Consider the following 27,421-nt stretch of genomic DNA (forward strand, 5'->3'; position numbering starts at 1 on the left):
TATGTATTTGGTGGCCTGTACATATTGATGAGATGCATGGGATGATACCTTATCTCAGACTGCACAAAAAACATAAAAAATTGACGCCCAAACTGGGTATGTGTTGATGTTTTGACAATAAATAAAATAGCCTAGTAAACACTAATATTAAAAATTTGAATGAAAGAATGATTAATTAAAATAAAGTTTCCTATTTTGAAAGTTCGTTTACCAAGAAGATAGCTTCGAATCATAACAGAGAAGAAAACAATTGAGCATTAAAGAAATGACACCTATTAGAAATATAGTAATCTTTAACAATTTTTCTATTAATTCCATTCTATTAATAGAACAAATTTTATCAAAAACCTTTACACATGCACAAGATAGACGAGAACCTTCAATATAATAATAGTAAAAAAATTATAATTAATTAATAAAAATTTCAATTCCATATATTTTTTCTGAATGTTGCAAATATAATAACAAAAAACTCTATTTTTAATTTGCTTTATGTGCTCTTATTAGTGTCTCCATTATATAGGTATTTGTAATAAATACGTTTTATAACTGAGTATAAGATAGCTGAGATGGTGATTTCTCTCTATTTTCGATTTTTTTTTTTGCGCCATCTTTCTTCGCCATGGTATTTTTACATTGAGAGAATGTTTTACAGCTAATATTTCGAAATTTACAACTTTGTCAAATATGAAAACTCATAGAAAGTGTTTTTTTCCTCTTGAAAAAAAAAGGCTTTTATGGACATTTTATTAACGTGTTGTTACCTTTTAATCGCACAGTATTCGTCCAGTTTTTAAACATCTTTACATACCACCAGCGCAGATCCTTTTCGAATTGCAAACGTCACTTTTGACATAAAATTCAAAATATATCGGGTTATTATATATAAAATATGTCCAGAAAGTACCGAGGAATTAATATATGCCTCAATATACAGGCTGTATTATTTAAAATAATTTAACAATAAATAATTATAATAATAAACTTTACTTGTTCACTGAAATACAAACCTTTAAGTTTATTTGATATTTTTTACACATTTTAGGATAAGGTATCATCCCATCAAGAACGGATCGCCCTGTATAAAAGCGTATATTATTAACCCTTAGTTCAAGTTTTGTTTTTTTGCAGAGGTTCTTAAGAAGTTTATGGATTTAATCGTGAACCTTGTGTGTAAATAGTTTTTATGAACGTCAAACGCTCTAAAAGTCAAAGGTTTTTTAATTCACGCTTTGCTTTACAAAGAAACCCATGGCTCTTGTTTAATAAAATTTGAATTTCGTAAAACCTTTGTCAATTCAAGCTTTTTTAATAACAATAAAATAAAAAATGAAAGTCCATTTTACCATTTTATGAAAATGCTTCATCAATTTTTATTAAACAATTAATTAACATTTTTTTAATGGTAATAATCTTTGAGGAAATCAAATTATTCACTATAACAAATGAACATACAAAATTATAAAAGCTCCTAGTTCCTGTTTTGCTTCAAAATGCATTGTTAATATAAATTATACAATTGTGGGATATAATAAAATGATATGTTGAAAAGCTAAATTTTTGAAGAGCGGATTGTAAGAGAAAAATACAAAACTATTTATAGAATTGAACTGGAAACAAAGCCTTATAATCCTTATCGCGCCTATTCGAAACACACTTGTAATTTTATTTACGACAGCGTCTTAAATAATTTTCTGCACTACTGCCCAAGCGACGGACTACTTCGCCTCCTGACCCCCACATGTTAGACAAAACATAACGTTTTTCTCATCTGTTGCTTCCAGCGAAAACATAAAACACGTTAAACTTATCAAGTCGGGATTATCGTATATGTATGTAAATGAATTACCTTGCACCGTCTTTCCAAGTAACCGGCAAATTGAATTATTTTGATTGATTGACCTTGCATTTTTTCCTCACTACACACTTATCGAAATCTTTGCTGAGTTTACACAATTTGTCCTGTAAATTACTCGCGATTCTGTTGACACATATTAGTCCTTCGTAGAAAACCAACTTCAGCTGAAGATTTACTTTTTTCAGTATCCTTGAAGACTCGAATTCAACCTTGGACAACACTTGTTCAATGCAGTTGAGTACTCTTGGTGAGTACGGTAGGGAACATTTTTTTACTTCCTCCGCCATACTCGATACCATAAAACCTAATTTCCATAGTTCACTATCTATCTCTTTGTCGCCCATGCAAGTTTCGAGTGCGTTAAGGTCCATATTTCTGGTAAGGTACTTTAATTGTCTAACGCATGAGTTGATGTCATTACCATGTGAGAGCGCGTCTCTCTTAGATTTGGTTACCGTTATTTGAAGATCCTTTTCCAAGTTGTCAATCGTGTGTTGGTTAAAATCGAGTAAGAGTTTAACTTTTTGCATCTCTTCTTGCAGTTTATTCTTTAAGTTGGTGATATCGTTTAAGATTGTGGACTGCAGTGCCCATTCCCTTGACTGATGATCTGAAATACTCATAGGCTTGCAGGCAACCACCTGGAAAAATATAATCATTTGCATGGGGAGAAGAAAAGTATATTGCCAGTATCATTCAGAGCTTAGATCTTATACAAAACTCACCGAAAATAGCAAGTAGCATAGAACGAAACACTTCGATACTTTATCCATAATTCAAGGTTGCACGTTGACTTGACGATGATCGCCACTGATATGTTTTAACTGTTAGCGTAATTGCCACGTATATTATTTGAACGAAACCATAAAAAGCAAATAGGATTAATCCCTTGCAAGATTGTCTACGTTTTTGCCTAGATTTACAATGTAAACACGACAGCAAGTTTGTAATATATAAAAGTTTGTATGTAGATAGTATCGAGTCAACCTTTTAAGAGTTTATTTATTTGTAAATACAATACAAGAAATTTCTGGGAAATTTCAAAAAATGGGTATAATTTGATAAATGACATTTCTAACATTTTTATAACCATGTAAACAACAGGTGAATTTGGGAAACGGAATTTTCGGTCACTTAGGTGATACATGATAAAAGGTCATTTTAGTCACGGATTTTTTTTGGTGCTAGCGGAACCAGAAGTCTTGTCAATTCAAGAAATTTTTCAGCGATCATTAATTTTCGCAGCAAGAATACACTGATTGACGTATGACGTCACCACTCTGAAACCCGCGACTAAAGTATCGGAAATGTGCGAAGTGCCGTCCCAAGAAACATTTTCGGTTTTCTCAAAACTTTACAGAACATTTTAAGCATTATTGACAAAACCTCTAAAAATAAGCTTACTTATATCAATACACACTATGGTTTCGTCAATATTAACAAAATGTAGATCTATTTTATTTTGGCCAAGAATATATTAAATAATAATTTTCTTGGTTGGACGATTTATTTGCCCTCAGTTTTTGTTATGGATGTTTTGCAAATAAAATATATCATTGACATAGTATATCCTAATTATTTAGAAAACAAAAAAAAATAGCAAAAATTGCTAACTTTTATTAGTACACTTATAAATATGAAGAGGCGAAAACTTTAATTTGGTAATAAATTCTATTCAAATAAAAATATTAATGAATCAATTGATTTCAATATAACAACACGTGTTAGCAAACAATTCACTCCAAATTGAATTAAAAAGCCTCTAATTTGAAATTATTTTTTGCAAGGGCGATAATACAACATAAAAATAACAACATAAACATGGATGAAAATCGAATAATACTAAATCATCTTGACATTTGCTTTAATAAAACTCGGTCTTCATTTTCTTAAACTATTTTAAACCTACTAGTTCTAAGACAAAAAAGATAGTACGAGCGAAGTACGCTGAGTATTTCACAGGATAGCACTGGCATAAAGCCAAATAATTCGAAGTCTAATTTAGCTTTTTGAGAAAGATTTTATGCAATAAGCTCAAATTCGGCAAAAATACAAATAAGCGGTTTTTTGTCATTTCTCTTAATTCTTCGAACAAAGTAAATACGTGCAAATTAGTTATTAAGTACTTATTATTATTGTTATTATTATTATATTCACATTCCCCAAATTCAAACTAACTAAATTCACAGGTCATTTGAATTTTAGTAAATGCCATTGAAAGTTGTGCAAAACTTTGGGAAACCAAAGAAAATTATTATCCATGGTACCCTTATGGCACCAACCAGCAGCTTTCATCTGCTACTTGTATACTCAGTCTCACATTCATCTGCTAAGTTTGGTGGAATTTGGGATGGATTCCCCTGAGTCTTCAAATAAGACAGTCTCCTACTTATGTGGCAGTCACTGCAGTTCCGTGTTTGGTTTTAATTTGCCTTTTAAAATGTTCACTTCTTTTTATCTTTAATCAACTGTCAAGCAGTTCAATCTTTTTGTCCATTATCTAATAATTACATAATCACAAATATATATATGTATATATATATATATATATATATATATATATATATATATATATATATATATATATATATATATATATATATATATATATATATATATATATATATATATATATATATATATATATATTTCTATACAAAAAGCAATAAAAGGTATTGATAGTATTTCAAGATTAGTCATTTATCAGTTCTGAATCTTTGATTTGGTATGCATTTACTTATGTCAGTTTACTGATAGTCAAAAATAAAACCTACTGACTTATAATACAGTACACTATTACCCTAGAACTAAGTGCACAATGCTTCAATTCAGACACCTAAAATAAAATGCATTTAAAAACTATTTTGACTTCAAAATATTTCTTGTGCCGCGACGAAGCCGCCACTCCCTATATTCTTAATTCGGGTATAATGAGGTATTTTAGATTAAGGAGGAAACATTTGGAGAAGTATGGTTTCTTTTCGAAATGATAAGTCAGCGTTTTGTAGGACGTCCTACGAAGAAGCCAATCAATTCCTCACCAATACATAATTACTTCTCTTAATACCCATCAAATAGTTGAGGGATAATTCTTGATTTGAGTCGTTTACGTAACCACAGCGCAATCGATAAAGTCTCACCATAAACGCCGTTCACAAATTATTGAAATTGATGGCAGTAAATCCATGAATAGTGGGGGTCTCCAACGAAATTCAGTTTCTATTCTGTAGAATACTTGGGAGTTGCACTGTTTGTGACAATAAAACAGAACATAAGTGTTTTAATTTATACTGATGATATGACAATGGAGAATAGTTTGTCCTGGTGCTATTCCTCTTGTCGTATTTTTAAATTAGCAACTAACTTGAACCATATTGAAAGAGGGGTACCCAATATTAGCTCAAATTTAGGAATATGCGGGCTACAGGTAACAATGAAGTTGCTCAATATTCTACTTGTTCAATTATATCGAATGGTGTTATATACTTGGGTAATTCAAACAAATCATTTTGGTTGAGAAAAAAAATTATAACAGAATGAGAATGAGAATGTGAAGTTCATGGTCATGACTTATGTCATAAGAAGATTTTAGTATTTCACACTGTCGACCCATTATCAATCAGCAAAATCTGAGCATATTAATGTTTTAAATAAAGTAAGAGGCTGTTGTTTTTTATTTACTTTATTTATAGAACTGTTCTGAAGCTATGATACTTGTGATTAAGTGAAGTTGATAACAAACCTTATTATTAGTGTTACTGGGTCCAAAATAATATAGTGGGGCACCTATAATTTGACATAAATAAGGTACCAAGATAAAAACTCTGTGCAGATAGCTTACTCAAAATGCAGTTGATAATAAACTTCTTCAGACAATCGTATGCGTTTATAAACAATTGTTGTAGTTACTTAGACACCATACCAAATATTCTTTAAAACATTAATGTTGTCATTAAAATGGATAATTTTTCACTTTAATTGTGGTTAAGCTAAATCGAGGATATTGTTTACTTGGATACCATCCCCCAAGTACAAAAAATCTATCTCCGTGTACAGGATGATGCAAAATTTAGTGCCATGATTTTCTAGACATAGTTGAAATTCCGTTTTCTTAAGGCTTTCTCGTTATTGTTTGTTTCTTTTTTTGAAAGAGCATAATCAAACTTAAATATGAAAAGTAAAACGTCTGCCATTTTCCTCCTCATAGTAAAATTGGTCAACACAATATTCATACTTTCTTAGTAAATTAATAATGGGCAGCCTTCGTTGCCATTTGCTAAGTTAGTGCCAACCCGAGCAGTGATAAATTAGTGTGTCCGCCGTAAATGATAACTCAAACCAAAAACTAGTCAAATACAAATGTGTGTAACGAAATTAATAAGAAAATGCGCCACAGAAGTTAATTGTGTTGGTTAATTAAATTAGATAGGTGGAAGGGTTTCGGAATGCCAGTAGTTAGTACTTTAAGCTAAAAGGCGTAACTTCTAATACGAACCTCCCAAGAAGATCCAAATTGAAGTCATTTCTCATGGGCCGGGATGACGTTTTCACTTATTTGTTTTGGAACCTACCGAGAAAACGAACAAGAAATTGTATTTTTTTTCTTCATTTTGTTAATGATTGACATAGTCGGGTCGTGTATACAAACGGCGTTGGTAGGGGAGCGATTTTATTTTTATGTCTAGTTAATTTTCTTTTAATTTAATTTAAATAAACCGCATTCTATTCCCAATACTCGGCACTGTATTCCTTTGTAATGGACGAAAATGTCTCAGGGAAATTAATTGTGTAAATGCTTTGAAACTATAAAATAATAAAATTATAAAAAAAAAATTATTATGCGTTTGTGAAGTCCAAACCTATAACCCTCTTAAGGGATATCCGAATACGATACTTCGGCAAATCCCAATACTAATATCGACACGATTTGGTTCCCAGGACGACGCGACGGCTAGGTAACGCACAATATAAATAAATAAATATAAATTTCACAGTATTTTTAAAATTATTTCGGTTAATTGATCAGTCAATTCCACAACTCTATATAAGATCAATTTTATTTACTTTAAATTATACAGGGTGATGAAAGAGGAGGTGCTCTATCACTCTAAAATGTAGCAACGTCTTACTTAGTTGAGTTTTATTTTTAGATCCTACGCTGGAAATAAAGTGGATTTTGTTGTGATTTCCCTATACCGTCATCGAAATAAATAATAATATGCTGGATTTTGTAAGGAATTTGTAGCGTTGAAGAAATGTTATTAATTTCGTGTTTTAATTAAATAGTTTTAGATGGAGTATGCAAGTGTTTCAAAAATAAGGCTTTGTACTGAAGTTTCAAAAACAAATAATTTTTTTTATTTTTATGTAATATTTAACATTGAACACCATCATTTAGAAGAAAGTATCTGATATTAAAGAGGAATGAACTTCCTAAAATCTAATTTGCATTTGACTTAACAACTACCTTGCCTTTTTTCGAATATCATTAATAAATCAATCAATACAAAAGATTCTGTCCTCAAGCTGCAAAGCTTTTTTTTTCGTGAACAGTTTTGCTTAAGAGGTCTTACTTTATTATATTTTATTAGATTATTGTAATTAAAGCTGATGTCGAAAAACTGCGAAATAGTTGGAAAGAAACTAAAATTAAAGGCATTGTGTCTCTATGGCTATATGCGAAAAAACTTTCTTCGAAATGACTGGTGTAATGTCGATATTAAGCAAAAATCATGACAAATAATTTTTATTTCAGAGACAGTAATTTATTTATTTATTTAAACAGATTACAAACACAAATCTTATTTATATTAATCCCACGTTATCAAACACTGAAGCCAAGTTCCTTGTATAAACCGAAAAACACAATCGCATAAGCAAATCCATACTCATCGCATTGAAATTTATAGGTTACAGTAAATACCATACTTCAGGTTTTAAATACTATTTTATTTTCAAGTGGTTTTTGAATCGATTAGTGGAAGTACAATTAAAAATGTCCATTTCGTTTGTTAGGGTGTTCGTTAAATTACACATTCGGAATAGTGGAGGGTTAACACCAACATTGGTACCGGATCTATTTAAAAAAAAAACTCTACTCCTATTTGTGAAATAGGGGTTACAGTTGAAACAATCAATTTCATAATGAACTAATTTAAAAAAAAAATAATGCAGATTTCTTCCGCTTTGGTTCTCGTGTTTCATAACGAAATTTTCGAAGTATAGTTCGATATAGCATGCCAAGCATGAATGTTTTCTATTTTTTCCGTAAAGGGGGAACCAGACCAACGAAGCATACTGGAGTATACGTCCTACTAGTAAGTAGTACAAGGTAGGTAGAAAAAGTTTTCATTTGTTGCAAATTTGATTCGTTCCAGAGAATACAACCAAACATTTCACACGCCCTTTTTGTGCCTAAGTTACGCCCAGATCTTAATATATTTTATTGAATCGATAATAGATAGGTATAAGGAAACATCAACAACACTGGGTTAGTTCCATTATTAAATTTAGAAAATGAAAGAATATTAGGTGTAAAAAACGTGTTTCTAGTATTCACGTAAAGTTTTTTATTTTTGGCACACCCTGTATATTTCATCTAAAATGGCATCTTTGAACAGTCTCAGCAAATCTCTGCAAAAGTTCTGCTTTTTGTTCCATTAAAGTACAGCACAGCAAGTCATTAATCCAAAAGATCGGGATGAAAGATGCTAACTTCAAACTGCAAAGCTTTTTTCTAAAAGGTCATAGTTTCTTAGATTATATTAGATTATTTTAATTAAAGCTATTTAGTCGAAATAGTCAAATAGTAAAAAAAAAATAGGTAATTATTTTTTATTTGGATGTACGAAGCTATTAGAAGAAATGAACAAAACCTATCTTATTTCTTCCGCATAACCTAAAAATGGAAGGATATATACGGAGTGTTTTTTAAACTAAGCAAGAGAGAGCACCTGTCTTACACAACTCTGCATAATTTAGAAGAAATCCGTTGATCTGTTCACTAGATCCTTCTAATTCATCGTGCGCTATCTGGCGGTGATGAAATACAACACAAAAACAATTTTAAAATTTTGAAAAAAAAAACTGATAACTTTTACAATTTACCGTGGCCTGTGGACAAACTAACTTTCTAGATAGACGTGTTTTGGGTAGAGTGACTTTTCAAAAATCAAAAAACGGTACACTCAGTGGAAATCACGTTGGAGGAACAGCATCCGCCTTTCTTTCAAGCAGCTCTAGAAATTCATGCTCAGATTGCGGGATTTTTGAAGCTACTTATAAAAACATGACCGAAAGTACCCTTAAGTGCAATTTAAATGTCCGCTGGTGAACTAGCAAATATTTGAAGTAATTTTACCCACTTCTCTAGTAAATTCGAACTCTACTTCTCAAAAAGAAGTATTCGTAAGTAATACTTCCGTAATTAAAGACAAAAAATTAAATTCTCAAATGTGGTGTCAGGTTTCTGAACTGAACAAATAAACCGCATATATTTTTTCGACTCATAAAAAAAGAGATATAGAAAGGTAGAATTGCTTCTTATCGAGCTTTAGAAACTAAACAATGGTATAGAATTAGGTAACATAGTTCAAGTCAAGGTAATTTTAATTTTGGCTTTTACTTGATGAAAATCCATTTATCAGATTTTCATGAAATTATATTTTATTTTTTATGTATATATATATATATATATATATATATATATATATATATATATATATATATATATATATATATATATATATAGTGTTCGAAGTGTTTTCGGAGCGCGAGCATTGAAGAGCCAAGTGAGATTTTGGCGAAACGTCTGCAGGATTCCAGTCGCAGTTCAACAAGCGAACGGATGATATCCCGGAATATTGTGTCATATATATATATATATATATATATATATATATATATATATATATATATATATATATATATATATATATATATATATATATATATATATATATATATATATATATATATATATATATATATATATATACATATATATATATATATATATATATATATATATATATATATATATATATATATATATATATATATATATATATATATATATATATATATATATATATATATATATATATATATATATGACACACGGTGTTGTCGAAGCAATTGTCATGTCAAAATATATAATTTTGTGAAAATCTGAACTTTTTGTTTTTATTTATTATAGACATAATTTTGTTAAGACGTTCAACGTTTTTAACAGAGTTTATAAATTTATATTATATAAATATACATAGTGTATATTCATATTATATGTAAGCTTATCACAGTTTTGAGAAATTATTTCTCCACACAAGCATTTTTTATAATTTTTTAATTTATGTTTTTTCAATAAAAAATTATAAAACACTATTATAAATATGTACCTTTGTTAGTAGAATTTAATTTAAAATTGCCTGTTTTTATTTTGTAAAATTTCTACAATTTGGGTTACTCATTTAACGAAGACAAGACAAGATATTTAAAATAAAAAAATTGTAGAATGAATTAGATTTGTTCTATAAATAAATACAATTTTGCTTTAGGCTTTTGGCATATCTAATACAAACAGTAATGAAACGTTGTGAAATTTCACAGGCTACAAGTCAATTTAAATCGTTGATGGTTCATTTCGGGGCGATTTTTCAGCTACTGGCCCCAATATGTACGATTTCTTTTGTAGACGTGTGACGGCGTAGAACTGTTGGCACGTGTTCGGTCATTCATACACCCCATCAGCATTAACAGCAACCCCTGCGTGATTTTAATGGTTGCATTGCTTTGCATTAGGTGTACCGAATACGGCTTTAAGAATTGGAGGAGGGTGTATATAAAAAGAACAGTGGCGTAGCGGTTTTCATGTGGCTCGAAAATGTATAATACTCCGATAGTGTAACTGCTTTTGAAAATTTTGACGTGTTAATTTCTCAAAGAATCTTCCACAGGCTACTGTAATACTATTTACAAAACTTCTGGATTCCTTCTGCGTGAAATTCTTGCATGTGATCAATTCTTCTACTAACGAAAAATCTTAGAATCTATAGAAATCTATAAGCAACCAAATAATCATAGCCGCTACTCGCATCTTTACCTTTCTCTAATATAGGAATCAGTCATCCGAGGCTGTGTTTATGCCCCACCTTTAGCTCCTCCCCCTCAATGAATATACCAGCAGGTAAGTTTTAGTTAAACTCTGAAGAAGGCAAAGGGATGATTCTCGTAACGTCAGTAAATTCAATTCAACAACAGGCGACGCATAGTATTATAGTAGCTTGTGGGAGTATCTTTGAAAAATTAATGTAATAAATAATATCTCTAAGGTGTTATATTTAGATTAGGCTTGCCATTAACTGAGCACTAGTGTACAAAGTTAGTTGAAAGTAAGTTAAGTTAAACTTTTGGCACGGTGGACAGTGCAAAAACAGTAACTGGTACTGGTACGACCGTTGCCTTTTTTTTTAAATTTAATTTTACAACTTAACACTCACCTGAGAAAATGGAAAACAGCGTTTTTTTATATGAAGTAATAGGACTCCGATGGCTGAGCATTCGGGGATCTTCGCTGAGGAGATAACTCATTTTTGTCTTGCCCCATTTACTGACAAGAAATAAAAAAAAAAAATTCTACGATGGTGTAAAATTTCTAATATTAAGTTACTTTTAATTTTCCTTTCGCAATAGTGTAAAAAATTCCTCTCTATTGATTTCATTATCAGTCATGTGTAATCTAAAAAAAACAAATTGGTAACATTAAATATTCCTCAAAACTTTAAACAGGGATTTTTTTTTAATTAATTTTTAATTTCTAATTCAAAAGCTCTTAAGAAGCCAACGAGATGACTGACGAAACATCAGCAAATTCGATTCGACAACAATCTACGCAGAAAGAATCCAGAAGTTTTGTAAATAGTATTTTGAGATGTTATCGCTCGCTTACCTTCAGATGTAAAGTCAATTTATGTAGTAAAGACATTCAAGAAAGTCCAAAAGTCAAAACTAACCAAAAACGAATATTATTTCTAATATAAATTAATGTTAATATACGGGTTCGTTTCGTATTTGTCTTAATGTACTCAGCTATTAAAATTTTTGCTTACTGATATGAACATAATCTTCTTTACAACAATTAAGCCAGGTTTCGATTCTTTTTCGAAGCTTAATTATTGAAAAAAAGCAAATTTTTACTATAACACCATCTCTCCTTTATTTACATTGTTTTGAAAAAAGTGTCTTAATAAATTTTATTAAAATGAAAAACAAGCATTTTTCGCTGTTACGATTCCTCCAAGAAATTTTACTAGACACCATAATTGCTTATTTTAATACCAATTTATTGGGAAAACAAAAAATAAATGAAAAAATATGCTTTTCTACTCTCGTCTGTAAAATACCTAATTACGCACCGATCTAGCGTGCGGGAAGCGTCACTTTACCACGTCAGTTTCGTTTCCCACGAATCCACTTCGGACATTTCTGGGATTTTACCGCACGGGTTTGGAAGCAATCGGATGTTTTCGGAGATAAATTCTGACAGTCATGTATTCGTGTTGTTTTGCGAAAATGTACCGCAAAACTAACGGTCGTAGAAAAAGTATAGTATGCAACACGTTCGGTAAACTTTTTAACTCACTAGTTTATTAAACACTCGCTCCGCTCGTGTCAAATAAACTCGTGAGTCAAATGCCGTTTACCGCACTTGTTGCATAATATACTATTTCCAATGGTCTCCTTCCTAACGGTTGCCGTAGAAAACGAAAATTCTACGCCATTGAAAATTACCGGTACGGCAATATGTATATTTTTCTCCACAAAACATATGTGCGCATAAATTTTATGCATATGCATTGGGGTAGCGGATCGGCAGTGAAAGGGGTGCGGGTTGAGATTAAAATAATCATTGAAACTTGCTGGCGCACATGCATATGCTAAATTAACTTGCTTTGGATTTACGGGGTGGGCAAGGTGAAGTGAGGTTTGTGTTGGCCATAACAAGGTCAGCGGTTCCAAACAAGTTGGTCGAACCGTTCGGTAGATTCATAACGGACTTACGATGACATTTCAGCAGCTATAAACTGATTTATATTTTCGCAACTGCACATATTCGTCGAACTTTATACTCAATTAAAAACACTACGGCTGTTTTCTATGTCTTAATTAAAACGTAAAATTTTTAATAATAAATATATACAGGATGACAAAAAGAAGGAAGAGGTTTCTCACTAATTTTAAGACCAAAATATGGTAAAAAATTTTTGGAATCTCGCTTCGTTTTCCAGTTGTTTTTTAATTAATAATTAGTATCAAACGATATCCCAGTGATATTCGGTATACATAATTTATTGCTTTAGCTTATGTCCCTTTTAAACTTTTCAATTAGTTCATCAAAGGAATGATTATTGCAAATCCAGGACACACAATTTGCTTAAAACTAATTTTAACGTTGACAAAGGAAAACATATTGAATGCTAAACAGTCCCATATTAATTATTTTTGTAAAATAATGCTACTCCTTACATTAATTTCGGCCAGGGATTTAATTAAAAAGTTTAGAATAACGTTCTAAAACTCCTTACTTTGTATACCACTAGGTGAGAATTCTCTTTCATATTGGCAAACAGGTTACGTAACACGCTGTAAATTAATAAACAAATTAGTATATTTAACACTTTCAAGGTAGAGTAAAGAAGAAACGGAAAAAATTGTCACGTATGTGATGAAACTAATTTGTGCTTTAAGTGTGTATTGTCCAATTATTTGTTTTTTGTCACTATGAAATGGCTCAGCAGTGATTAAATACGTAAAAAAAACATATCACTACAGTTAAACCAAATTAATTTAAATAATAAATCAAAGCAATCCCCAAAAATGTATTCTTAATGGAATTTACAATAAAAAAAACAAAAAACCACTAATTAATTGTAGAAGAAAATGATATATACAGAAGCTTCAGGAAATTCTTATCAAAATAATAAAAATGTTTTCAATTTTTGACATTTGACAAAAATTTGCTTTTTTTATGGAAACCTCATTAAATTTTATATTTATTAAACAGATATTGTTATTACAAATCGGACGATCTAGGCAGATGATTATTTTGAAAAATTAAGTTTTTACGAGCGTTTTTGGGGAACTGTCCATCTTTGGTTACAACAATACTTTGTTTGTACTAGTTGCCTTTCTTACAGATCAAAGACTATCGTAAACCTTATCTCTTAAATAATTTGTAATTAGTTTAAAATTATGGATCATATTGCTATCAGGATAAGAAAGTGAAGATGACTGCCGCCTGTTAAACTAACGTCGAAAATAAATGGCCAAAAAATTGTTTAGCACACAACACCACACCAAACATTAAACCCAAACTTGATTAATGATAAGGGTTTTTGGTCTCCATAAACCATTATGGCGACCAAACTTGTATCATATGTCCATAATATCTTGAATGTCCTGGTACATAGTCCAGAACCATCGAGAAAATTATCTAGTGCTAGCTTCCTTTATTCCTTTTTTGTGGCTGGTAAAACTGCTATAATTCATGCCAAAGTGCAAGGAAAAATATTTCTACTTCAATTTACTACAATTAATCTTTACGTAGCTAGGAGCATTTGAAAAAGTCTAAGAAAATGTACTAAACAACGAAAGGCATTTTGTGTCCAATGCAAAGTGATCAATTGTAAATGACAAACTGGGTAATAGCTGCAGCGTTGATAATCAATATTTCAAGCTCTTCTTGGTAATCACAACTGAAAGAATCCTGAGCACTTAAACAAAGTACAAAAATGACCTTCATCGCTGTTAACATTGTTTGGTTACCTTCAGATTTCTATAGATTCTCGAAATTTTTTTATTGATTACATTTGCTGTCCTACATTGTCCAAGTCTTAAGGCATTTTTATGTTCTTTGAGCCTAGTTGATATTTTGAAGTTATATTTTTTAACAACCTCTGGTATGTGGTTAGTGATGTTTTGAATGTAAGAAAGGACACCAGCGGCAAGGGTTGGTTGCATTCAACTGACACAAGAGGACTCCAGAAGATTTGTAAATAATATTACAATAGTCTGTGGAAGTTGCTTTAAAAAAGTGTGTAATTTAATTAAAGAATATAATTTTGTAGGTTGGGGATTCATAATTATTAGTTGGTATATTTCTTGGTCATTAAAAAGTGACGAATCTTCAATTACCTTTTTGATTTGTTTTAGGAAATCTGGTTTTGACATTACGTATCTTAAGAACTTTTGATATGTGATCAGTGATGTTTTGATTGATGATTGAGTTTGGTAAATAGTAATCTGTTAGTATATCTATATTCATATTTTTTTTGCCGGATGCAAACAATAATCTCTTTCTATGTTATAAATACGAAATCTTAAAAATAAGTGTGGAAAGGTTACTTGAAGGTTTCAGACTCCAATATTGGTGCTGTGGTTCGTTTCCAGGCAAATGGTCTACTCCTGACTACGCCAATTACGTTTTTTAGTCACTTCTGAGTTTTGAAAACGTTTATTGAGATTTGGTTTACAATAACTAGTCTTAACACAAGAACTTGAGTAACACTAAGGCTGGTTTAATCAGAGCGCTGTTATATAAAAATAGGTTGTTTTAAACTAATAAATATGTTATTAGAAAGTCAATATTTTTTTGCACATTAATGTGATGATATGTGACAGTGAAAGTTGATATAACTACATACTCACGACATGTTCATGCCCATTGAAATATACTTAGTACATTTGAAAATTTTATATCAAGTACATTTTCAAAATAATATAAATACTGAAAATCCAAACTTTGAAAGTCCACCTTTTATTGACTAGGGCAAAAAGTGTCCCCCAAAATGTTGAAAGCAGTGATGAAGGTAATTTAAATTACGTTTTGATATTAAATTGAAATTTTAAAAATAATATTTAATTTTTCTTCAACAGAGGAAGAGGAAGTAACTGAGAATGAGAATTTACAAAACAGCACCTTCAAAGAAGGATTCAGAGAACACAGAAATGGTACTTATATTCAGAAAATTCATAAAATTAAACGGCATTCAGGGAAAAGATACGATACACAATCGGGAAAAATTATTCCTGCCAAAGTTTTCAAAATGAAGATTGCCAATGCCGAAAAGACTGCTTGAAAAATTGAAATGAAACAGAAAGAAAACGTATTTTCGAAATATTTTGAAACTTAGTACACTTTAAAATTGCTAAACGAAGCGACCGGGCGCAGTGTTGTAAAAAGAAGACGTCAGAGAAACGGAAATTTGAATCCCATTATACTAGGGACAAAAATCCCGACAGAAAAAATTTTCATCCTGAATAAAAAAAATGTTTAATTTTTATTTGTTTTACTGTGAAGAAAATAATTAATTAACTTATAGACTTATAGAAAAATATTCAAAAAGGATTTTAATCTACATTTTCACCAACCACGCAAAGACACATGTCAAAGATGTGATCTATTAAACATTAAAGTCAAATCATCAGAAAACCATGAATAACAGAAAAAACTGATGGAAGAACACGATATTCATTTGAAGCCAGCAGAATCGGCTAGTTGCGTTAAAACCAGATCAAGAGCGAGTATCAAGTAATCAATCTCATTATTTTGGCTTTTCATTCGATTTGCAGAAAGCGTTACCATTCCCAAAGTTAACAAGCTCAGTAGCTTATTATAATTGTAATATTCCACGGTAATGTATACATGTACGTTTGGGATAAAACAAAAGCTTCTAGAGGTTCCCCTTCATGCCTCTTGAGACACCTGAAAACCTTGAAAGGTGAAAAACGGCATTGCATATAGTAACATGTGTAGAGGACAAAACAGAAACATCAAAATATATTTAATGTGGATAAAGATTCTATTGATGGGAAATGATGTGGAAAGCATAGACCACAAATTTTCAATATCAGGGCATTTATTTTTACGTAATATAATTTAAAAAATGTAGAAAAGGTAATATTTTCATACTAAATGAAATGAAACAAGAGGATTTTATATCAGACTCTTGGAAGAAGCAGTTTACAAAAGATTTTTGGGAAATGAACCATAAAAAATTGTATACAAAACAATCATGGATGAGAACGCAGAATTTAAAATTCTTGATTTATTGCCACGTAGGGGTAGACCTAAAAAATTATTATTATTATTATTATTATTATTATTATTATTATTATTATTATTATTATTATTATTAGTATTATTAGGTATGAAGAAAAACAAAATAAACACACCATTCTTGATAATATTCACACAATTAAGATACAATTGATTTGTTTTAAGAATATGGCTATATTGAGGTATTAAATGGTACAAGGAGGAAAAACAAAAAGTGAGCACTAATTCAGTTCACGGTGAATGGCAGAAAACGACGTCAAAACTTGGAAATAATCCGATAAGCGCGCCAGGCGAAAAAATATATACTTTAATCCTCCAAAACTGCGGGGTCGGTTTTCCATGCCCGCTATTTTAATCTCAAACGTTTTTTTGCGCTATTGACACAAGAATACTATCATTATAAATGCTGCGGGAGCTATAGAGTTAATAACACAATGACGGGCGCACGTGAAAGCACAAAGAGTCCGAAAACCACCCCTAATCCAACAAGTATAACTAGAAACACACATGCACGGAGAACACAACAATAACTTCAGTTTTACGATCGGTACACGCGTTTCGCGACTTACGATGCTTTCGACCAGCGGTTCCCAAACGTTGGGTAAAAGTTTGGCGTCAGTATCCCTCGCGATATACGGAAAAATTAGCTACGGCAGTATATTTTCAAGGGCAAATAATTGCGTGATGATTATGGCATAAATAAATAAATAAAATAAATAAAACTGCTTATATTTTAAGCTTGACGAAGCTGTTAGTTGTTTTTCTATCGTGCTCCTGCACACCACTATGGAACCTCGCAAAATCGACGTAATTTTATTGTGTAAACGCCCTGTATAAAGCGTCATTCAAGTCTCGCCGAACTTCAAAGTTACGGCAAACTTGGTTAAATATAATTTTACGATATTTTTCAAATCAAATTATCGCATCTTTAGCAGTTTTTCATTTAACCCCAATAATTTACCCACAAAATTTTTAGGATGTTTTAATTTTTTTTGCCCATAAACGACAGACCCTGCATATAATTCAAACAATCTTTGAAATAGAGGTTATAGCCATTGATTTCCCACATTTTCTGGTTTATGAATTTTTTCAATAGAGAAAATAGTTTTTTTCTGAAACCATGCAAACGCCATAACAGTAAATGACGTCATCGCCTAAATTGAGGCTGAGAAATGGTTGTTTTGATTTGGATTTTTTCAAATATCTCAAACAGCGTATGTGATAGACGAAAACCGTAAATATAAAAATTGTTGCTCTCGATGTGGCCTATTACAGTTTTTAAACCCTTTTTTTTAAGTCACATTTTTTAAGAATTTTGATTTACGGCTCATAATTTAATCTGGAAACGGACAATTTTCAGGGACTTTTAGATTTTTGTCCATAACTAAAAAATCCTGCACATAATCAAAAAAATGCTAGAAATAAAAGTTATAGTACTGGATCTTCCGCCTCTACTGGTTAAAGAATGCCGATCGGAATATTGGTTTTAAAGAAAATAATTTTTTTCTAGGAGCCAAAATAACCCCAAAAAAATTCCAAAATTTTTTAGAAAACACTTTGCTACTTTATTATATTTACTGTAATACTTTAATGGTTTAAATGTGGATCTGGACTTCTGCCTGTCTGTTAAGGACAAGTATTACGTTTTACAATATTGCACGGTACACGGAACACCCTGTACAATCGGTAAAAACCTTAAATGCAAAAGTCTTAGCTGGCTACACGAACTATATTTTGGTGTAAAATAAATTGACCTCTGAATCGCAGTCGTCTAGTTATGGTAACTTTTCATTAAAAGAGAAACCCCATTTTCAGTTTTTTGCGAATACTGACCACACCCTGTACATTTTTAAAAAATTTAAAGAATAAACGTTTATTGCATTGGGTCTTGCGGATCTTTTCATACACAATTTTTTTCAATCTCGTACATCGTTTTCGAGAAACGATTTTTTTCTTAGATCCATGCAAAGGCGGTTTCTTTTAATACCTTATCCCCCAGCACCCCAATTTCAATAGATTCCGTTAGGGACCACACGTTATTTGCTATTTCGGACACTTATCGTGTTTCCATAGGAATGTCCAAAAAACAGGCGAAAATCGAAAAAAAAAAAAGATGCTCACCGCGGTCCGATCCCGGCCATTTTTACTGCCTTATATATCTCATGGACCGCCTAAAAGGATCCAGATTTGAAGACGGTAAGGCAAACCGTTCAAAAGTTATAGCCAATTGATACCCCGGCTGCAGAGAAGCAGAGAAAGAAAGAGAAAGTAACAAGACATTGCAAACTTAATTTAGTATACTAATTTTACATACATATGAATCAAGCAATAAATCAAAAAAGAAAAACAATATTATATAAAGAGACCTGATTAACAATCTAGGTAGTTTCCCGTACAAAAATTAATTAATTAAATAAATTAATGAAAATTAAAAGCGCAATGAGAGATATTATGTGATTGGCAAATCTGAGGATATTTCTTAAGTAGTCTTCCACGGAAATGAATGCTATTTCTACAAGTTCGGTTTTTCCAAAAAATATGAGAGGCATCCAGTTTTAAGTAGTTTGTGAAGAAAAAGAAGCAAAATGTAATTCTGCTCGGCTCAATATATTTAACCATTTTAGATCGTGAGCTTGTAACTTACATGGTCTCTTTATTTAAGATGGAATTTTAACCCCATTTATAAATATATCCAAGTTTTGGGCGGCTCAATACTTAGCGGGCCCAAAATATATTAATGCAGACTTATTCGGAGTTAATTCCAAGCCATGATCATTTGTCGCTGCCACTGCATCAGACCGGGAAAAAGAAATATGTATTTGCGTGTCATGACTATTGGAACTAACCAAAGCAACCCAACATATCTGCTAGGGGTCCTAAAAATCAGCCTTTCGATCTAATGCTGTCAATCGAAACTAGCTGATATCTGTGATCCAGATAATTACGAAAGAGTATAGCATGATTGAGGGTATCGAAAACTTTACTATAATCTAATAAGACCAAAGTCGATGTTTCCCCTTTATCTGCTGCTAATAGAATATCACCCAAAACTTGGCCGTACTGTACCTTTTGCGAAATGCTTACTATAATTTAGAGGAAAGGTTGTTATTAGTGAAATAATCACAGATCTGCCTATAAATCAGTTTTTCAAATACTTTAGAACGCACTGGCAACAGACCGAAGAATAGGTCGAAGATCAGCGACAGTGTTAGACTCCCTTTTGTCCACATTACTAAAGGTATTACTAAAACGGATAGTAGATTATTGATACTTAGACCAGATATAAGCGAATGTTGAAATATTTTTATAAGGGTGTATTTAAATTATTGCAGAAACGAAAGGTAGTGGGAAATTTTCCAAAAAAAGATCGACAAAATGTGCCTTAACAGCAAAAATTAAAATCGATGGGTTTGAGTGGATAAAATGTAGATTATTATGGGCCTAAACTAAATACCAAATTTAAAAATTGTCGCTTTTTTAAATCACCGAAAGTTTTGTTTTGATATGTGCAACATCAAAACCTGCTCAACGGTAAAAAAGTATTAATTTTCTCACAAAAATAATACTAAAAAAAAATTATAAAATGGGAAAACTTATCATCAAACTAAGCAGTGCGTGAACTCATAAACTACGACCCATAGAAAAAAAAGCTAAAACGAAAAGTTTCATCGAGATTTTTTAATTTCTCATACAATGTGTCGAACACAAGAATGTCCTACTACATTTTTGCTATTTAAACGTTTTAAGCAAGCAATTTAAGCAATTTAATACATGATGGAAAAATGGAAAAGTCACCATTTTTTTTTATATCGATATTGGATTTTTTTTGCATATCTTGGAAAGTGATGCGTTTTTTTTTAGTTTTTCAACTTTTTTCAAATTTATTTCTATAACTTAAAAATGTATTTATTTTTTTATTTCGATTCAAATTTTTGTGGTTCCCACTATCCCCATTATCGTCTTCGACATAAACAAGATGTTCCGTTCATCTTTGGTAAATACCAGCCTTTTTTTGTAATTAGTACACCCTGTATGGTATTGCATAGTTGACCTTCCAGGAACATATAAGATCAAGGACCAGGTCGGCCTTTGGAGCTCTGTGGGCGTGCCGGAGACCGGTAGGGGGCACTCGGGGCCTGGGGCCGAAGATCATGCAGTGGATCTACGGTACCATGGTGGTGCCTATGCTCACGCATGGGGCAGTGGCATGGTGGCCGGGGACCAAAAGAGCGGGAGCAAGGCTAGTTCTTGACAGACTGCAGAGATTGGCTTGCCTCTGCATAACGGGCGCCATGAGAACGGCGCCCACGAGGGCCCTGGAGGCTCTGGTGGGGCTGCCCTCTCTGGCGGATCGGGTGCAGATGGAGGCGGCCAGGACAGCTGTGAGGCTGGCGAGCTGCGGGCTCTGGAGGGAGGGAACCCTCAATCGGGGTCCGTACGACATTTTAGAGGGCTGTCGCGGGGATCGCGGGGTCATGGGCATGCCGAGTGACGTCATGATCCCCGAGATGACCTTCTTTGATAAATTGACCTTTCTCTTTCCATCAAGGGAAGATTGGAGAGAGGGCAGAGTCGGCTCCTGGGATGGACTTGTCTGGTACACGGACGGGTCCAGAATGGGAGATCTGGCCGGAGCTGGAGCGTACTGCGAGACAACGGGATCAAGCTTGTCGGTCCCTCTGGGTCAGTACTGCACTGTGTTTCAGGCGGAAATGTTCGCTTTATTGATGGCGGCCAGAGAGGTGCTTCGGCTCAACTACGGAAGCAGGAGAGTCTTCTTCTGCTCGGATAGTAGGGCTGCACTCATGGCGCTGAAGTCAGTGCGTACGCGCTCCTTGTTGATAAAGGAGTGCAAAGGGGTACTGAGGAGGGTGGCTGAGGAGGGAAAGGTCACGTTGGTCTGGGTCCCGGGTCACACCGGTGTCCGGGGCAATGAGGCAGCGGACGCCTTAGCCAGGGAGGGCTCCTCGCATAGGCATATAGGGCCAGAGCCCCGCTTGGGGATCGCCCCGTGTGTGAGGCGGGGAGCTCTCGAAGCCTGGGCGAGAGACCGGGCCGCGGGGGGCCGGAGAGTTGCTCCGGGAATGAGGCAGGCGAGGCTTATGATGGATGGGCCCGCCCTTCCTCGGACCAGGGAGCTGCTTAGACTGACCAGGAGGGAGTGTAGAGCACTAACAGGGGCCTACACAGGACATTGCAGGCTTAGGAGGCATCTCTGCTTGCTAGGCATTGGAGACGACCCGGAGTGTAGGTGGTGCATGGAACAGGAGGAGACCCCGTATCATCTGCTCACCGAGTGCCCTGCCTTGACATGGGCAAGATTGGGAGTCTTCGGAACGGCCCTGATCGATCTGGACTCAGTGCACGGTATTGGGCTAAAGGAGTTGCTGACCTTCTACAGGAGGGGCGGCATTCTGGACGCCCTCTAGAGCGGCCTGGGGGCACAACGGGCCCATCTGGTAGCCTAAGTGCTTGGACGCCCGCGAGGGCGCCCCCCTTTAATACCAATACCAATACCAATACCAATGGTATTGCATTTGTGGATTCCTCTAGAAATTGTAGAGTATTCATGTATAATGCCTGAATATTATGTCAATAAGGACTTTAGCAGTCCCTAAAATAACCAATTTTCCTATTTTCATTTAATTTTGGATAGATTGGGTAGGTCCCATTGTTGTATATTGAAATAGAAAATAGAAAAGAAAACATAATTACAAAATAGTAGCTTAATACTATTTTTACCACAAAAAAATCTCGAATGGTTTGATTAAGATTTATATTTTTAAAGCAGTACCAATTTTCTTTAAGTCGCCAGCATGAGTTTAATTAATTATTTAGAGGGTTAGCGTGCCGGAATATGGGACAGCCTTTTAGCGAAACATTCCAAAATTTCGGTGAAAGGCAGCAAAAATATTCTTAAACCATATACGATCATAAAATGCCGCACATTTTATTACGAAAAAAATTGTTACGTTTTGTATATGAATAAGACTCGGCCCCTGAAGTCTGAATAGTTTGAGAAATATCCGGCATACCACCCACCGATAATTTTATATCGCATAGCTCAGGCAAGGATTGGCTTTAAACCCGTGGAAATAATAATTTTTGTGGCATTAACCTATTAAACTTGGACCACCTTTACAGAAAAAATGTTTATTCCTAAATTTTGTGGAATGCAAGGAATTATCAGAGTATGACATATTATTTTATGAAAAAGAGAAACACAATATGCATAATTTTTGCCCAGTCTATCTTCATGAAAATAATTATAAAGTTCATTACTTTTTACTAAACTTCTGGATTCCTCCTGCGTCGGTTTTTGGTGAGTCGAACTTGCTGACGTTTCGCCAATCATCCTGTTGGCTTCTTATCTGTCATCCCTCATGACTCCAAAATTCCTAGTCTCTACGAACTCACAAAGATTCACAAACCATCATTACCCCTTCGACCTATTGTCAGCACCATTGGTTCCCCAACATATTGTTTAGCAAAATATCTAGCTTCCTTATTAAAACCCCTTACAGGGAAAACTGATAGTTTCGCACTTAATTCCTTTCACTTCATTGAACAATTAAAAACCATTATATTAGATACACAAGATATTCTAGTTAGTTTGGACGTAGAATCCCTCTTTAACAAAATTCCTATTCCCGAAATTGTCAACATCATTTCATATATATTAACGTCCGAGAATCTGGAACCAAACATTCTCAGCCTAATTGAAAAAGGCTTGTCTGGAACATATTTTTCTTATAACGGTCAAATTTTTGAACAAACGTCGGGAACAGTTATGGGTTCTCCACTTTCACCAGTCATCGCGAATATATTTGAGAAGGAAGCTGCCGACACCTTTCATCTATAAACGCTACGTCGATGACGCTTTTGTTATTTGGTCTCAGGTTCAAGAATCCCTAGTAGATTTTCTTAGACATTTAAATTCTATACACCCTAACATACGTTTCACCATTGAGCTGGAAACTAATAATAAACTCCCATTCTTAGATATTCTTATCAAAAGAAAGTCAGACCTAACGTTGGGTAATTGTGTTTATAGAAAACCTACACACTCAGATCGATACCTTAATGCATCTCTTGTTTACAGAGGCATAAAACTATCTCAGCCCGAGTCACTCAACCCAGAATTAAAACACCTTACCTCTGCTCTTCTCTCAAATAATTTCCATATTAAAGATATTGAGAGTTCCATCACAAAATACACTTCACCACAATGTGTCAATAGCATTGAGGACGAAAGCAATCCTGAACTTGGCCTTCCTGACATTAAAAACATCACTGACCACATATCAAAAGTTCTAAAGAAATATGGCATCAAAACCAGATTTATCACTTGTCCAAAACTCTCTCAACATCTTCGACCCGTCAAAGACAAAATTCCATTTCAGATGCCAGAAGTTTACAGCACTCCCTTCATTTGCGGCAAACAATACATTAGAGAGACCGGACAAAAAATATCAACTAGGTTCAAAGAACATGAAAGAGCCGTAAGACTAACACAAATAAACTCATCCGCAATTGCCGAAAACAATCACGAAATCAGACATAAAAATTTTATTCGATAAAACTAAAATTCTTGCATGTAATCAATTCTTCAACCATCGAAAAATCCGAGAGTCTATAGAAATCTATAAACAACCTAACAATCTTAACCGCGACTTAGGTCTTTACCTGTCACCAATATATATGGAAATCAGTCATCTGAGACGGGTTAATGCCCCTCATTTAGCTCTGCCAACTTCAAACAATATATAAGCAGGTGCAGAGTAAAATGCGAGCCAGTTTCAGTCAAGCTCTGAAGAAGCCAACAGGATGATTGGCGAAACGTCAGCAAGTACGACTCACCAAAAACCGACTCAGGAGGAATCCAGAAGCTTTGTAAAAATTATTACAGTAGCCTGTGGAAGTTTGTTTTTAAAAATTATAAAGTTTATTGATCAAAATAAATGTCAGCATAACGATTTTTTATATTTGAAACAACAAACTGTTCACACAAAGGACAGTATCTAAAGTTTGAGTCTAACCATTCTGAGGCAACCAAACTAGGAATAATTAAAACACTGCAAAAGAGCAATCACAATACGTAGCGTCCAAGCATCTCTCGACAACAACACAACATCCAATGGTCCAGAGCGCGGGTTGTTCACATTGGAGAAAGCGCAAATTAAATGAAGCAGTTTTCATTAGAAACAATGAAAACATCGTCAGCGATCCAAGCGTGGATATACCAACAATTTGGCAACCTCTAATAAGGCGCACCAATCCTGGAGTTCTAGTTGAACAACTTCACGCTTGACTATACCCGACTGCGTCATGGATGAGCGCCGTCGCCTAGTTTAAGTTTCGTTTAAGTCGCCTAGAATTAAGTTTAGTTTACACTTGATAACGGGTAGTGATACAACTGTCCGAAACGTTGTGTAAGTTAAAAATAAAGACAATGGAAGTTCGACATCCTTATAGTATTTCTATATTCTTATCTTGTAGGTAAATGGAGGATATACCCTTGTTGAATCATATTAGAAAAATTTTAGCCAAACTAAACCTGATTAACCGGCGGAAAACATATTCTGCAATTTTTTTTAAATAAAAATTTACTTTTATTTTACAATACAATATTTTTTCTTAAAATTATTAGGTTTAAATCTTTTAAAAGCTGCTTTGAAACAATTATGTGGATATCATGTCTTAATTTAAACATGACCCATTCATTAATATCAAATTATAAAAACTATTAAAATTAAATATGTATGCCTTGATAACTATTAAATGATTACCGAGTGACACTTCCCCTTTTTTTGTAAGCCACGCAGTCTACCCTACAAAATATAGCATAAATCTAAAATTTAGCCATGAATTTTTGTCTGCCGTTTAGTGATGAATATGGAAAATCATCATAACCCTTCATGCGCTTGTCAAATCGCCCTCTCTGCCTCGCACAAAACGACAATACCCGTTACATCATCTGTGATCATTATTTTTTTGAACGCATAATAAAACCGCTTGCTTTCGGTAAAAACAGTCTTAATTCATTCTATTATTTCGCCTGTTCTATAGGCCACCCTTTTTGGCACACGACTGGCAACGATCATCATAAAATTAATGAAGTTGCGTGCGGTTTTGTTGGGGCCGATGATTCGTCAATAAGTCTTAATATATAATCGCCGAGTTTTTAGAATTTTGATTAGTCAGTCATAATAAATAGATGTTGCCTTTCGGTTTTTATTGAAAGCTCGACGAGTCACGCGAAGAAACTTTTCGTTTAATCTTGAATTTTAAAAGCGGCCAATAATTTTCGAGCATACAACATATTGAATAGAATAAATGGTAGGTACATTATAACAAGCCATAGAAGAATTCACAAATGTTAAAATAGTAAATATAAGAAAAATTTCCAAAAACACAAGCGATTCATAATTTTTTTTTTCTAAAACAAAATTACTCTCAAGGAATTCCTGAACCGAACAAAAACAATGACATTTTTAAGGCTTATGATGGTAGTTTAGTTTTATTTGATTTTTGCAACGCCCATGATATGATAATTCATGGAATCCTAAGTGTCTTGTAAATTCATATCTTCCTTTTCAAATGACAGAACACAAAAAGTGTCACGTAACGAATCGATCTCTAGGCCAGTGACTGTTAACAAAGGAGTATTTTAGGTGCAAGGGAGTATTTTAGGTTGAACTGAGGTGGCTTTTACTTGATGAAAAACCATTTTTCAAAATAAATAAGAACTAAAAGTTCATCATTATCAAATTTGCGAAAGACAAGGTGTTGTCGAAACAATTGTCATATATATAATTTCGTGAAAATCTGAACTTTTAGTTCTTATTTATTTTGAGTATTTTAGGTACACTTTTGTTTGTTTGTTACAGTTTTGTGATTATTTCCTTTATTCCCATGACACTCAACGGTATTTTTTAACAAAGCCAGTAATATTATAAATTCTGATTGGAATAGCTAAAATTTAGGGAGCCTTTTAGAAGCAAATTAAGGATTGCGTATATATAATGATTAAAGTGTATTTTTAAGCAGTGTAATTCGAAAGAATTCGACACAGACTTTGACAATCTATGCAGCGGAATAGTGATTACATTATTGTTAAAATTGTAAAACTATAGTTCTCTTTTATAATTTAAAAATGGGTTATGCTGCAGTACAAGAAATTGTTGAGTGTAGTGGAACAAAATAGCACATTCGATAGCAAGATCGCAATCTTTATTAAAAACATTAGGCTCGATAAAGCTTTGGTCATCTATAGAACCAGTAGGCTTACCTTTAAAATTTTGAGTTTTTTGTTTGTTTAGAAGAAGATTATTGACACCAAACCATTTTCCAGCTAGATCTAAAGCAGCATTTGTGTGTCTTCGGTATTCCATATTTTAGCTCCTTGCGTTTGAAAGTCTATTATTAAAAAAAACAGTCGAGACCCA

At 33.2% G+C, this 27,421-nt stretch overlaps 1 protein-coding gene across 6 annotated transcripts in view; it reads right to left on the reverse strand.

The window, feature by feature from the left end:
- Positions 1–1,485: 1,485 nt before the first annotated feature.
- The window catches only part of LOC132705343 (uncharacterized), a 40,564-nt gene continuing 14,628 nt past the window's right edge, over positions 1,486–27,421 (reverse strand). For 2 of the 6 annotated variants that reach the window (XR_009619390.1, XR_009619391.1), the window contains exons 2-4: positions 6,354–6,425; positions 1,850–2,499; positions 1,486–1,771 (exon numbers count right to left, since the gene is read on the reverse strand). Coding sequence is in view for 2 of the 6 variants with exons in the window: in XM_060675880.1 (XP_060531863.1) it covers positions 1,885–2,499; positions 2,584–2,631 (663 nt within the window). In the remaining 4 variants the exon portion in view is untranslated. Of the gene's footprint in view, positions 1,807–1,849; positions 2,500–2,583; positions 2,800–6,353; positions 6,426–11,355; positions 11,465–27,421 lie in introns of those variants that run through there. The other 4 variants (XR_009619393.1, XR_009619392.1, XM_060675880.1 and 1 more) reach the window with 4 other exon arrangements.

This window comes from Cylas formicarius, unplaced genomic scaffold (assembly GCF_029955315.1).
Source record: "Cylas formicarius isolate icCylForm1 unplaced genomic scaffold, icCylForm1.1 PGA_scaffold_7__23_contigs__length_41026272, whole genome shotgun sequence".
In the NCBI taxonomy this organism is placed as follows: domain Eukaryota; kingdom Metazoa; phylum Arthropoda; class Insecta; order Coleoptera; family Brentidae; genus Cylas; species Cylas formicarius.